The 14,099-nt window shown below is 44.2% G+C and overlaps 1 protein-coding gene across 2 annotated transcripts in view; it reads left to right on the plus strand.

Moving 5' to 3' along the window:
• Nucleotides 1-12,383, plus strand: part of LOC148344270 (transducin-like enhancer protein 1) — a 30,729-nt gene extending 18,346 nt beyond the window's left edge. For both annotated transcript variants that reach the window (XM_088295622.1, XM_088295633.1), the window contains 12 exons: nucleotides 1,365-1,478; nucleotides 3,463-3,516; nucleotides 3,730-3,879; nucleotides 3,967-4,105; nucleotides 5,075-5,277; nucleotides 6,607-6,683; nucleotides 6,794-7,043; nucleotides 7,706-7,953; nucleotides 8,576-8,723; nucleotides 8,829-8,979; nucleotides 10,284-10,360; nucleotides 10,521-12,383. In XM_088295622.1, coding sequence (XP_088151748.1) covers nucleotides 1,365-1,478; nucleotides 3,463-3,516; nucleotides 3,730-3,879; nucleotides 3,967-4,105; nucleotides 5,075-5,277; nucleotides 6,607-6,683; nucleotides 6,794-7,043; nucleotides 7,706-7,953; nucleotides 8,576-8,723; nucleotides 8,829-8,979; nucleotides 10,284-10,360; nucleotides 10,521-10,628 — 1,719 coding nt within the window. In that variant the 3' untranslated portion in view covers nucleotides 10,629-12,383. The remainder of the gene's footprint in view (nucleotides 1-1,364; nucleotides 1,479-3,462; nucleotides 3,517-3,729; nucleotides 3,880-3,966; nucleotides 4,106-5,074; nucleotides 5,278-6,606; nucleotides 6,684-6,793; nucleotides 7,044-7,705; nucleotides 7,954-8,575; nucleotides 8,724-8,828; nucleotides 8,980-10,283; nucleotides 10,361-10,520) is intronic.
• Nucleotides 12,384-14,099: the final 1,716 nt, after the last annotated feature.

A 14,099-nucleotide genomic window follows, 5' to 3' on the forward strand; every position in this document is an offset into this window, starting at 1 on the left:
TCCCCTTGTCTATTGTCACCCTTTTTCTCCTCCACACACTCACACCCTTCCTCCATCTTCTGTCCTCTAATCTCCTCATCCACTCCCCCTGTTTTTTTCTCAGCCCCTCCCTTCCTCTTCCTCTTTCATTTATCCCCTAGCCCCCGCACCTCACCCCTCTCTGTCAGCACTCCCACTGTGCTGCTTGATGTGTGCACGCGCATGTGTGTTTGTGTATGCTGGATGCACATTTCATTGACAAACTAAGACTATAATGGACTCAACATGAAGCTTTAATCCATTAACAATAGGAGCCGTTGGTCAGGAGGCAGTGGGAGGCTTGGGGGCGGGCGGCGGGTGGGGGGGCGCTAGTGTGTATGTGTGCTTTGGCGACACACAAGCATTATGCAAGCAGTACACACAGGCTTTCACAGTCAATTACACATTGCGCGCTCACATCTCAACACATACACAGCCAGGAGAGGCAGTGTGTTTAGATTTTAAGAGCCACTTAATATAATCATCAACTTCAGAGGTGTATGTGTGGCTGCTCAATTCGCACTCCTGTGAGCTCTTAACCTATTTGCTAATAAGTCCGATCTGTTTTTTTAACCTGCACCTCACACGAGCAGAGTGGCTGTCATTTTGTAGGAAAATGCGGTCTAGTGCAACTTGTTCCCACCAGGTTATCGTTGGAAATCATACAAAAAGTGGTGCCCTACTTGATCGTTTGCAGGGGCCCTAAAAACTCTTTGTCGCAAAGTGACAATTAAATGGCAAGTTTGGCTGAAAAACACCACAAATACTGTATATCATTTATTTTCATGGTACAATTCCAGTTTGGCTCAACAAAACTGCTCGTTGTTGACACTTCCTGGTGGGAGCCGGTCAAATTTGATGTAAGACTAAAAATATAAGCAGCGCATAATAAATATACAACTATAACAGAAAACAAAAACACAAACCTTTTTGTAGAAAATAAAACGTAATTAGAACTAAGCCAGCTTGAGTAAAGCTGATCTTTATGCAGATCCAAATGCTTAAATGTTTGTGTATTTGTTTTAACATATCAAAATGGAGTTCATAAAATGTAATGACTACCAAACATGATACTCGTGGATTATTGAGATGCATAAAGATGAGAACAGGTCGCTCCTGGGATGGGGAAAATCGGCAAATAAGCTGTCTTTTTTTTTTTTTTTAAGTGAAGGGTTTGAAGCTGCGGAAAGTCTGAACTTTACTGTTGTATACTTGTACAGGGCGTCCTCATTTTATGACGTCTACACAATCCGCAATCGATTAACGTGGAGACATAAAGTCAACTCTTGAATGAATCGTTTCAACCCGTATTGTTTTAACATCCATTCTTTTTCCCCACCGTGCAGAGTAACTCGCTGTTGCCGGAAAGCCTCCGCAACTCAGACAAGCGACGGAATGGCCCAGACTTTTCAAACGACAACAAGAAGCGCAAAGTGGAGGATAAGGACTCAAGCCACTATGTGAGACACAGTTGTTGTTCAGTGGAACACCATCCATCCATCCATTCTCTTCCACATATCCAATGTCGGGTCGCGGGAGCAACAGTTTAAGCAGAGATGCCCAGACTTCCCACTCCCCAGCCACATTGTCCAGCTCCTCCAGGGGGATCCCGATACATTCCCAAGCCAGCTGGGAGACATAGTTTCTCCAGCGTGTATTGCGTCGTCATTGGGGCCTCCTTCCAGTGACCGGAACACCTCACTAGAGAGTCATCCAGGTGATGAAAATGCCCTAGCCACCTCATCTGGCTTCTCTCAATGCGGAGGAGCGGTAGCTCAACTCTGAGCGCCTCCTGATTACCGAGCTTCCCACCGTGTCTCTAAGGGAGAGCCCTTAGACACCCTGCAGAGGAAACTCACTTTGGCCGCTTGTATCCGGGATGTTATTCTTTCCTACCTTCAACTATAGTCAAGGCCCTCAGTTTGTGACCAAAGGTGAGGCTAGGAATGTAGATTGACCTGTAACTTGAGAGCTTCGCCTTCCGGCTCAACTCCCTCTTCACCACGACGGACCGATACAGAGGTCGTATTACTGACGATGCCGCACCGATCGGCTTGTTAATCTCCCACTTCATTCTGCCCTCAATCGTGAACAAGACTCCAAGATACTTGAACTCCTCCACTTGGGGCGGTATTTCATCCCAGACATGGAAAGGGCACTCCACAGTTTTCCGACTGAGAATGAGGGTCTCATACATGGAGCTACTTTCTCATGTCCCCAAAGCACATGTAGACTGGTTGGGCGAACTCCCATACACCATAGACTACCTTACCGAGAGTGTCGAGCTGGTCCACAACCCCGGTCAGCCAAACCAGAAGCATGTCCATGCGATGTTGTAGAGGTGTGTAAACCAGGACACCCCAACAACATTCAGAGCCATTCGGAACTCTGAGCGGATCTCATCCAGCCCCGGGGCTTTGCCACCGAGGAGCTTGTTAACCACCTCGGTGACCTCAACCCCAGAGATAGGAAAGCCCACCTCAGAGACCCCAGAATCTGTTTCCTCATGGTAAGGCATGTCAGCGTAATTGAGGAGTTCTTCGAAGTATTTTCTCCACCGAATTCTGAGGTCGACAGCACCTGATCACCACTCATATAGTGTTGACGGTGCACTGCTTCCACCTCTTGAGATGCGGAAAGGTGGACTAGAATGTCTTCAAAGCCATCCAGAAGTTATTCTTCATGGGCTCATCGAACTCCTCTCATACCTGTGTTTTTGCCTCAGTGACCACCAAGGCTGCATTCCAGTTGGGCCGCCTGTATCCATCAGCTGCCTCATTCAGGCCTAAATGGCCCGATTGGACTCCTTCTTCAGCTTGACGGCATCCCTCACCACTGGTGTCCATCAACAGTTTCGGGGGTTGTTGACTCAACAGGCACCTTATGACCAGAGCTATGGTCGGCGGCCGCAACAATGGAGGTGAAGAACATGGTCCACTTGGACTCAATGTCACCTGCCTCCCCCGGAACGTGGGCAAAGTTCTGCCGGAAGTGGGAGTTAAAATGCTTTTTGACATCTGCCAGACCTTTGTAGAAAATCCTCACAATACATATGGGTCTGCCAGGTCTGACCAGCATCTTCCCCCACCATCGGAGCCAACACAACACTGACTACAAAGTCAATCAACGAACTACAGCCCAGGGTGCCCGGTACACACATGGGCATCCTCATGTTTCAAAATGGTGTTTGTGACGAGCAAAGTCCAGTAACAGTGCTTGTGTTCTGATCGGGGTTTTGTTCCTCCTAGTCACACCTCTCCAAGTCTCACTTTCTCACAAGTATGCTGTTCAGTGGAACAGAGTGAGGCCTTATTTGTCTTTACTTACCTCACCTTAACCTTAACTAACCCTTGTGAAAAACAAAAGCTTTATTTACAGTTAAATGTTCATCAGTTTTTCCTTGGGTTTTTTGATGAAGCACTAATGGATTGTTTATCACTGCAGGATAGCGACGGGGAGAAAAGCGATGACAATTTAGTGGTGGATGTCTCAAATGAGGTCAGTTCATCTGTACTACTCCTTTTCATCAAAGTTTTTTTTTTTTTCAAGTAGATTTTTGCAAAACTTCATTAAAAGCCTGTGGAGACATGGCCTTTGCTTGATTGACATTCATTACCGCCCACATGGGAATCTTCCTTGAATGCTAACAGGTTTATTACAGGAATTCTGCTTGCCGGTAATTAATTATACGGATGGTTATCTCTCGGGCAGGAGCAACCCTCGCCTCGCGGCACGCCACTCCCCTCCCCAAGGGAGAACGGCTTGGATAAAGCACGCCTCCTGAAGAAAGACCCCTGCAGTCCTGCTTCGACCGCATCATCGGCTAGCTCCTCCTCCCTCAAATCCAAAGAGATGGCAATGGTTTGGGATTTTTTTTTGATTGTTCTTTTTTTGTCTGTTATCACAACTAGTCAAGGTTAACACATTTTTATTTTGTCTATGTGCCAGCGAGACAAAGCAGGCACCCCCGGGCTCAAGTCAAGCACACCCACGCCAAGAGGGGATTCCACACCAGGGCCAAGCTCCACACCTGGTGTCCGGCCCAGCCTATCAAAACCCCCCTCCATGGAGATCCCCCATCCACCTAGTACGTCTCAGCTAGAAACAAAGCTACTAGTCAGAGTGTCTGTGAATGCTTTGTCTTCAATTAGATTTTACTAAATGATAATATCCTTAAAAATTCCACTGAAACACTTAAATTGCTGTTCAATTGTTTTTTCCTTTTCTTTCTCTTGGGTCTGTTCCGTTTTAATTAGCAAAGTTGTTGCTGCTGTTTATATACATGTGCGCCTAATATTCCGGAAAATACAGTACTTCGCTTGCATATGAATATGAGAATGCATCTGTACAGCTCAAGGGCTCCTTTCTGTGGTCTAGAGATAAGCACGTGTCTCACAATTCTGATGTTTAGTGTTCAAATCCCAGTTTTGCGCCCTCCTGTGCGTTTGTTTCCTCCCGGGACTTCCTCCCACATCCTGAAAACATGCATGTTAGCTCAAAACTAAATTGTCCATCAGTGTGAATATGAGCATGTGTGGCTGTCTGAGTGTGCCCTGTGATTGACCAGTCCAGGGTGCTCAAAGCTTGAGCCCAACCATAACCCAGGGCACAATAGCAAATGGATGCATAGAAGGCCTCCCACCAAAAAAATCCCTAATTGATGCATTGTACACTCTGTAGTTGATGTAGGTTTAATCTACTGCTTCCTCATTGTGTTGCACGTTTTCACGTCATTAGCAGGATGGATTGGCTCACTAGGCACAAACACACCAGTGGATCATGTGCTCATAATGTATCCAATACAGTGGATGCTCATTAATATTAGTGTGGAAAAAGCTCACTGATTGCTGCAGGTTGAAGGTTAAGAGATTCAATCAGCACATATGTGATGACTATTTATGGAGGTTGTACCTCCCTGCTGATACAATGTTGAGGGAACCTGTCTGTGGCCAACCCCTCAATTGTGTCACATTATTGTACATGGGCATTTGACCTTACACGGCTTTAATTTTACAACTCTTGCATCAAACTCTGAGTGCTCTCTGCCTCCTCTCAGCTGCAGGTCTCAGGACTCCTCTGGCGGTCCCCGGTCCGTACCCGGGGGCGTTCAGCATGTTGCCTCACGCAGCGGGGATGAACGGCGACCTGGCCGGGGCAGCCAGCGCTGCTGCCTACGCTGCTGGACTGCACAACATTTCGCCTCAGATGAGTGCTGCTGCCGCTGCCGCTGCAGTAGCAGCATATGGCCGCTCACCGATGGTGAGTAAGGACCGTTGTGGCTATCTGAGGTTTACTAGGGAGTCCAGGGTTGACGTTCCCTCAACAGCACTGAACTAAAATTTGTGTAGGTCATAATGGGAAGTGGTTTTCCCTTCCCCACCATAAAACAGTAGTCCCAGTTATGGTAAATATGTGTTTAAGTAACTAGTAATTTAACAAGGTTATGGAATGTTACTTCAATTTTTTTTTCTATCCATCAATCCGTTTTTAAGGTTTGGGGTAAACTGGGGCCTAAGCCCAGCTGACTTTGAGCGAGAGGCGGTGTACAGCCTTACCTGGTCACCAGCCAGTTTTGTTACACATCAAGACAACAATTTTCACATCACATTCACCCCTATGGACAATTTGAGAGCTTCTCTAAATCTAACATGAATGTTTTTGGAATGTGCTAGGAACCCTTGATACCCAGAGAAAACCCACGCAAAGCGAGAGGAGCACAGGCAAACTCCACAGAGGAAGGCCAGACTTGACTCTATTCTATGAGGCAGATATGCTACAACACAGTATAGAGTATCTAGTTCATATTATAACACAATGCTGCCGTACAGTGAAACCTCCAAAGTTGAACACAATCTGTTTCGTGATGCTGTTTTACTTCCAAGTAGTCCCAATTAAAAAGAAAAAACTAGGAAAGTAAATTAATGTGTCCTTGGATCAATACTGATGTCCTCTTAAAACCTTTACTAACTGTACAGTGTGGTCAATGTTAAAAGTAACACTTAACTGGGATAAAAAAGAGATCACGCAAAACTCTTGACCCTAACTAGTTAACGCAGCGACGTAAGATGGCATCAAGGCATACTCAGTATTTATTTTTTCACTACTGCGTTAGCGTAGGTTAGTGATAGAGTACACCACATTTGAACTAGCATACAACTTTGTTTCCACTGTTAAACGAGAACTTCCTATATTTATTCAGTCAGTATCTGGGGGGAGCGGGGGTTATTTTCCAACGAGCTCATCACTCATTGCTGTATTTGTATAGTGTTCATTACACTGTTTAAATAAGTAGACAAGGCCTCAGTCAAGTGGCGTCTGTGTCTGAGCAACAGTTTTACGTAACTCTGCTTGTGTGTACTCAGCCTCTGTTTGTGTGTCAGGTTGGGAGGTGTGTGTGTATCTATTGGGAAGGTACTTAAGGCTTTTAGTGTGTGTTTACAGACTCTTACACTTGCCGCTCATTTTCAGATTGTGTGTGGTTGTTTGCTTTGTGCTCACTAGACTTAATGCACTATTATGTAGCAAAATATTGTCAGTGCTTGCGTGTGTTTGCACTGTGCTCATAAGTGTGTGCTGTCTCTCATCAAGGTCGGCTTTGATCCGCACCCTCACATGCGGGTTCCTGGAATGCCTCCCAGTTTGGCAGGAATCCCTGGTGGCAAGCCGTAAGTTACTTTGCAGCAACTTGTTTGATTAGTGCGAGAACATTGAACGCATCTCTGCCATTAAGCAGTGATCACCATTGTGCTTCTTTTTCCTGGGTTTTGTACTGTAGAGCCTATTCGTTCCATGTTGCGGCCGATGGTCAGATGCAGCCTGTTCCATTCCCACCTGATGCCCTGGTGGGCCCAGGGATCCCCCGTCACGCCCGCCAGATCAACACGCTCAACCACGGCGAGGTGGTCTGCGCCGTCACAATCAGTAACCCCACGCGGCACGTCTACACGGGCGGGAAGGGCTGTGTCAAGGTGTGGGACATCAGTCACCCTGGCAACAAGAGCCCAGTGTCGCAGCTTGACTGTTTGGTGAGTAAAAAAATGGTATATTGGTTAATTGCACATTGAGGTCATTGAGACAAAATGGTGTGCATGCCTTGGCTAAAGTGGGGTGTGTCAGCACACACACATACATACAAACTAACCCCTTTTTTAAATGTGAGCAATGTGAGCAAGCCCTCACATGCTTATATTGTGTGGTGTACTTGCGATGAGCAATACATTACACCACGCACAAAACTGTGTTTGTCCTAGAACAAAAACTGATGTGACAGGCAGCGTAATAAGAAAGAATCATAGTAGAAGAACTAGAACGGTTAGCTTACCTGGTAATTACAATTTGGTTACAAACGGTTTTCATTTTTATCGTGGTGAATGTGTTGTACAAATACACAACCTGTTGCTCCTCTATTTGTGGCTGGCAACCGTGGCGGCGACTTTTCATGGTTGCCGGAAAAATTGAAAATTTGGCCCAGTTGTCAGCATTTGTGTACCCTGCTTAAGCGGAGGATCTGTTGGGTCACTTAACTCGTTTACTTTCTTAAGAAGGACATCATGTCTCTTTTGGTAATTTGAGCTCCATCCACACTGTCGTAAATACCTCCAGGCGGCTTCTCAGTACGATCCTGGCATGGAAACAGGAGTTCGGAACTCTGAGTGAAATAAGCGCTATTTATTCATTTACCCCACAGAACCGAGACAACTACATCCGCTCCTGCCGCCTCCTTCCCGATGGCCGCACGTTGATCGTGGGCGGCGAGGCCAGCACGTTGTCCATCTGGGACCTGGCCACGCCCACCCCCAGGATCAAGGCCGAGCTAACATCGTCAGCACCGGCCTGCTACGCTTTGGCTATCAGCCCGGACTCCAAGGTCTGCTTCTCGTGCTGCAGCGATGGCAATATTGCCGTGTGGGACTTGCACAATCAGACACTGGTTAGGTAAGAACTCACACACAATGAATCATTCGTTTATAACGCATCGTCGCTGTCCTGTGGAAAACGTCTGTTGATTTTTTTTTTTTTTTTGTCTTTTTTTTTTTTTTTATGTTAAACCCTTCAACATGAACATATTTAAATGACAAAATTGTACGTATGTGTTTTTTTATTTATTTATTTTTATTTATTTTTTTTACAGAATAACGACGGTATACAGTATTTAAGTTAAGTTGCAGTGTTGAAAGTGTGACCCAATAGCAGAAATCTGTCTCTCTTCAACCTAAATGGAAATGAACCATTAATCATAGTGTAAAAGGAACAGAGGTCGGATGGCAGGAAGCTGTGCCCAGTTTAACACTTGCCTTTTTTTATGTATTTATTATTCTAATACATTTTTGACAATATACATCTTTGGTGTGAAATTCTGACAAAAAGTGCAGGGAGCTGCCAAGGTCATCAATATATCCTATGTCAAATTCGTCCAAATTTCAAAATGACATGTTACAAGTCCACTTATTTCTTGGTTTGATTTCAAACTAAATCAAAAGGTGCAGAGTGTTTTCAGGCTCAGTAGAATCGCTTAAGTTATTAAGTGTACGCGTACGCGTGTATACCAACCCCGCAGGCAGTTCCAGGGCCACACAGATGGAGCCAGCTGTATTGACATTTCCAACGATGGCACCAAGCTGTGGACTGGAGGCCTGGATAACACCGTCCGGTCGTGGGATCTGCGAGAGGGACGTCAACTGCAGCAGCACGACTTCACGTCGCAGGTGCGTGCTCGCCTCGACGCCGCCACGTGCGCTTGAAAACATTCACCGCCAACACAGTCGGTCACATACGCACCAGTAACGCCACCTCTCCCTTCTCTGGCTCAGATCTTCTCTCTTGGCTACTGTCCGACTGGAGAGTGGCTGGCCGTGGGCATGGAGAGCAGCAATGTGGAGGTCCTCCACGTGACCAAGCCGGACAAATACCAGCTGCATCTCCATGAGAGCTGTGTGCTCTCCCTGCAGTTCGCCTATTGCGGTAAGACATGAGCTGTTTGCCTTCTACTACTCTAGGTCACAACCTTTTTTTTGCACTACGGCCCATTGAGTGGGGTTGGTTCATAAGAACCACGAGTTTCTGTAAATTCAGATTTTTATTTTATTTATTTTTTGTTGGACTGCTAATATTGTCTCAGTTATTGGCTATTCTTTTTCTTGGAAGTTGTTGGCTCTTTTTTCGTCTCATTGATTTTTTTCTTCTTTCCAGCGCACCATAGTTTCTTTTGGTCATTTTTCTTGCTTGTGGGTTTACTTTTTTCGCTCTCTCTCTCTCTCTCACTCTCACTATATATATATATATATATATATATATATATATATATATATATATCAGTTTGACGGATAAAGGGGCAGGCTCAAGCGGATGCAGCTGATTATTCAAAATAAAACTGGTTCAGTCTGATCAATGAAATACTTTTTGTTTAGTCTCTGTGCAGCCTCGTGCCGGACCACAGCCTTGTGGTTGTGGACCCATTAGCTCAGTGTTTCCAAGGCCAAGGCACATATTTTCCATTCGAAAAATCTCACAACATACCACGTAGTGTCCCAAAACGTACTCTAAATATAGTGAAATAATGATGATTTCATCTCAGTTTACTCGCAAATGTAGTCGGTGTGAAATGTGAACTGACAAAGTTATTGAGCATGATCGCTTTGTATGAATGGCAGCAGGTGTTTATTCAGGTTCTTTGTGCCTTTGGCCATCTAACGTAATTTCTCATTGTTTTGCCTGCCACTATACATTGGTAAGTAAGGAGATGAATGATACATTACTTGAAAGATAGCATAAAGAGAGGATTTTTGGACCTATTAAGTGAAACTTTGGAATTGTAGTGGGATTGGGAATCACTGCTCTTGCTGGGTGAAATAGAGAATTGTTTTTTATTATTCTATTGACGAATGAAGACCCTTTTTGGTCGGCGTGAGCCAGCCAAAAACTCAAGAATGGATATCCTGGGGAAAATGCTTCCATTTAAGTCGTCATTTTTAAACATTTTCAGAAAACACAAATTTAACAAAAAGGAGTTACGTTGCCTTCATTCAGCCTTTGTGGATTACCCTGACCTGGATGACTCTGAATCTTTTTTTTTTTTTCTTTTTTAAATCCCAGTGGCATCTTTATTGAAATTGAGACAGTTAAACGATTTAGGCAATTACTATGCTGTTTGGCTAACAAAATATTTTTAAATGTTTGAGACATACTTTTGTGAACACCATGTCTCATAAACAATTGGCGTGACTCAACATAGCTTTATATTGATGGTTTCTGTTACTTTTGTGCAGGTAAATGGTTCGTGAGCACGGGGAAAGACAACTTGCTAAACGCATGGAGAACTCCTTATGGCGCCAGCATATTCCAGGTATGCATACATCAAATGTGACCACAAGTCACTTATTACATTTGACATGCCTCTCGGTATACGCGATTGCGGTTCACCTACCACGGTGAACATGTGGCTTTTCTGCTCACTTTTTCTTTAGTTATTCATAAGCATGTGTCTTCCCCCCATCTCCCTGCAGTCTAAAGAATCCTCCTCAGTGCTCAGCTGTGACATATCTGTGGACGACAAGTACATCGTCACCGGTTCCGGGGACAAGAAGGCCACTGTCTATGAGGTCATCTACTAACGCTGCGATGAAAGGCTCATGTGTACTGTTCATTTTTAGAGCTTGAAATCGTGCACACCCCATTTCTTTGTCACAACTTGGAAAAAAAGAGCAAGACGGACAGAAGCGTTTCACATGCGTTTTGGACCAAAGCCGAACCAAGGCAGATGTTACTGGAAGGTTGGAACGCTGCCCTGTTTTTCTCTGGATCACTTGACGGGTGACTTGACCATACATTTTTATTAAAACGAAGTGTGACTGCCCGAAGACAGCTGGGATAGGCTCCAGCATGCCCACGCCCCTCGTGAGGATAAGCGGTTTGGATAATGGATGGAGTAAACACTGAAACCAACGAGCATCGCTGGAAACCGCCGACCGGTGACGGAGTAGACGAAAAGGTGGACATGAGCCAAGAAGTATCTTGGAGGCGGAGTGTATTGTGCTCAGAGCCTGTTGCCTCTTTGCCCTCCGAACCTCAGCTCCCCGCTCAGAGACGCCCACACCATCTCAACGTGACCTCTGCTGTCCTTACAGCAAGTCCACCTACACACAAGCACACACTCTACATTCGCATATGCAGCTCCATTCCCTGCCATCGATTGTCCTGAGGCACACGCAACATTTTACTATCTAATAGCAGGGTGGGGGACCTTATTCCACTTTTTATAAAGTCCTCCAAGGGCCTCGATAAATTCCTGAGCAAGTATAATGGAACATATATATATGATGAGCATATGTGAGGGAAAATATTTACTTGTGAGTTTGGCAACATCTCACAGTGGCGCTGTTTTCAGTTTGCATCTCAGCTCAGGCACCTCCTAGTTGAGTTTCTGCAGGTGCTTCTTCCTACATATCTAACTTATGCATGTTAGCTTAATTGAAAACTTCTAAATTGTTCATTGGTGTGAGTAGGAATACTTGTTGTGTGTCCGCCCACCTCTCACCCATAGTCAGTTGGGATCGGCTCTGTGTCAGCCGTGACACAAATGAATTAAAATACTAGAGATAAAGGACAAATGGATATTTGTCTATATCTGCAATGCAATTGACCGGCCTCCAGTCCAGGGTGCACCCCGAGCTCTCGCCCAAAGTCAGTCAAGATCGATTAGGCTTATGAGAGCAAGCGCTATATAGACAATGAGGTTCCCCCCCACTGATCTTATACTAAATTAAAGAATTAAAACAGCAAACCAAATAAGAGTCCATAACAGTCACTTTATTTATACAGGACCTGAGTAAAACCCTTATTTTAAAAGTATTTTTTGTTATTAGGGATGGGCATCTGAATTCAATTAAATCGTGTTATTCATCCAAAATATTGGGATTAGAGAATCTCTGAATGTTGTGAATTTCCCTTTCCAAGCTGCCTGCCACAGTGACAACTCAGTTGCTTTAAGATGCCATGAATAAAGTCTTAACGATCAATGGACGATCGAAAATTACGCCCATCGAGAGTCTGGATGAAAAAGGTTCAAATTGCATCTCCACACAAAGAATGCCGAGCATCAGTGTTGATTATATTTGTGCATCATTTAAAATCACAATAATTCATGACTGTGCGCGTATGTTTTTTTTTTTTTAAATCTATTTTTGTCCGTTGAATGTCTGTACAAATGTATATAATGTCTTTTTTTGTTTGGTTTCTTATGGGATGTTGTTTAGAAATAACAGTTTTTTTGTACATCTTTTACATGGAAAAGAAATGTTAAAGAAAAACTAAATGGTCTTAACAGCAAATCTGAAAAGTTTAGATAATAAATGGTGTTGTTTTTGTAATGGATGTGGACTTTTGTTGGCTCCAAATCACAATCATCATCTTTTTCCTGCCTTCGATTCGAATACAGTATAGATGGAAGAAGCCACAACAGTATATATAAGAACTTTCCCTTAATGCAGCAGCACCAACAAAAATATTCTTTGACTTGAAACAAAGACAATATTATCCAATTTTGTAGTTTTTCGCTTAAGATTTTTATTGCCGATGCATTTTGGATTTAAATTTTTGTCAAAAATATATTTTTTAAATGTAGCCATTCAGCTTACAAAATACAAGGTATACTATTTTAAAGTATTTCTACTTTAACTCTCCAAAAATCATAATGACGTGTGTCGGTGCTACCTTTTTTTTTGGAACGATATGCCAGTGCAACCCGAATCACGCCGAGTGGCTCCAGCAGCTTCATGTAAGTTATGAAGTCACACTTTTGAATTAATAGTCATCATTTGCGTCTGGTAAATGCGCTGCTGTGACCACTGTGTACTTGCTGTCCTCCAGTGCCGTCAGTAGATTCTTCACCTCAACGTCATCATCCTTTTCACCGGTCATGAAAATCAACAAAGGTGAGTGTGAAACCGCCATCTGTTCTTTTGCTGTACTCGTGAAATGTTTGTCATAAAATGTAATGCCGTTTGTGGCATTATAAAAGGCAATGTTTGCAAAGCGATTATGTTTATATTATGTCAGTGGCCAATGTGTCGAGCAATTGACATGAGTTTGTCATCAATGTACGAGCCACAAATGAGCACACATTGGCCGGCGCCGTTCAGGGCCGTAGCTTGTCGTGCATGGGAAGGGGGAGGGGGGCTCGCCGCTTATTCTGCAGAGCGTTCTTCGTATGTGGTCTGGTTCCTTCTCATTTTGCTAGCTTGTCGGTTTAATATTAGAATAATGCGACCGAGGCAATTAGGATCTTGATATGCGTAAGGAGTCCGATGTAATTGAGAGAAGACGGTCACTTTTCACTTTTACTTGAATAATAAATAACCCAGAAGTACTGCAATTTTTTTAATTTATTTATTCTGTACGGCCTGCCGCTGACCGGTGATTGGGGACCACTGCCCTAATAAGTACCCACTGTGTCCCCCCCAAAAACCTGTTAAGTGTTACTCTATGATTTGTATGCTGGTTTTATTCTATTGGCGCATGTACACGTGGCACGGATATGAAGCGTGTCGATAATACCACAATGGAGCAGCTGTTCAAATCAACCGCGTGTTAAATAACACACAAGCCCAATCCGCTATTTAATACTAACACCCACAGCAAACAGATTCTCAGATCCCGCTCCCGCTCGCTCTCCTGTAAACTGTAAATCTGATCAATTACTGTGAATGTTTAATTCTCCATCCCCAGTTTCACACAGGCGGACGTGCACACACACGCACACACCCACACGCACAGTCAGTATGAAGCGATTAGGAGGCAATTACAGCAGCGGTGGTGACAAAATGAAAGCTGATCCTGCGAGGAAAAGGGAGACAATGTCATTGCACGCACAGAATGGGGCCCAGGGAATGACGACGTTCTCTTTTCATGATCATCTCCTCGCTCTCTTTCTCACCCTCTCTGGCACTCTCTCTCTCTCTCTCTGATACACTGACGGATTATTCCCCCTAAATCTCCCAAATCCCTAATCCTATTTATCTCAGCACCACACGTAAAAAAAAAATGCATAAAAGACAAACCAAAAAAAAACAACAAAAAAACAAAGC

The sequence above is a fragment of the Idiotropiscis lumnitzeri genome, chromosome 1 (genome assembly GCF_059441095.1).
Source record: "Idiotropiscis lumnitzeri isolate Australia: NSW breed Sydney's pygmy pipehorse chromosome 1, RoL_Ilum_1.0, whole genome shotgun sequence".
NCBI lineage: Eukaryota > Metazoa > Chordata > Actinopteri > Syngnathiformes > Syngnathidae > Idiotropiscis > Idiotropiscis lumnitzeri.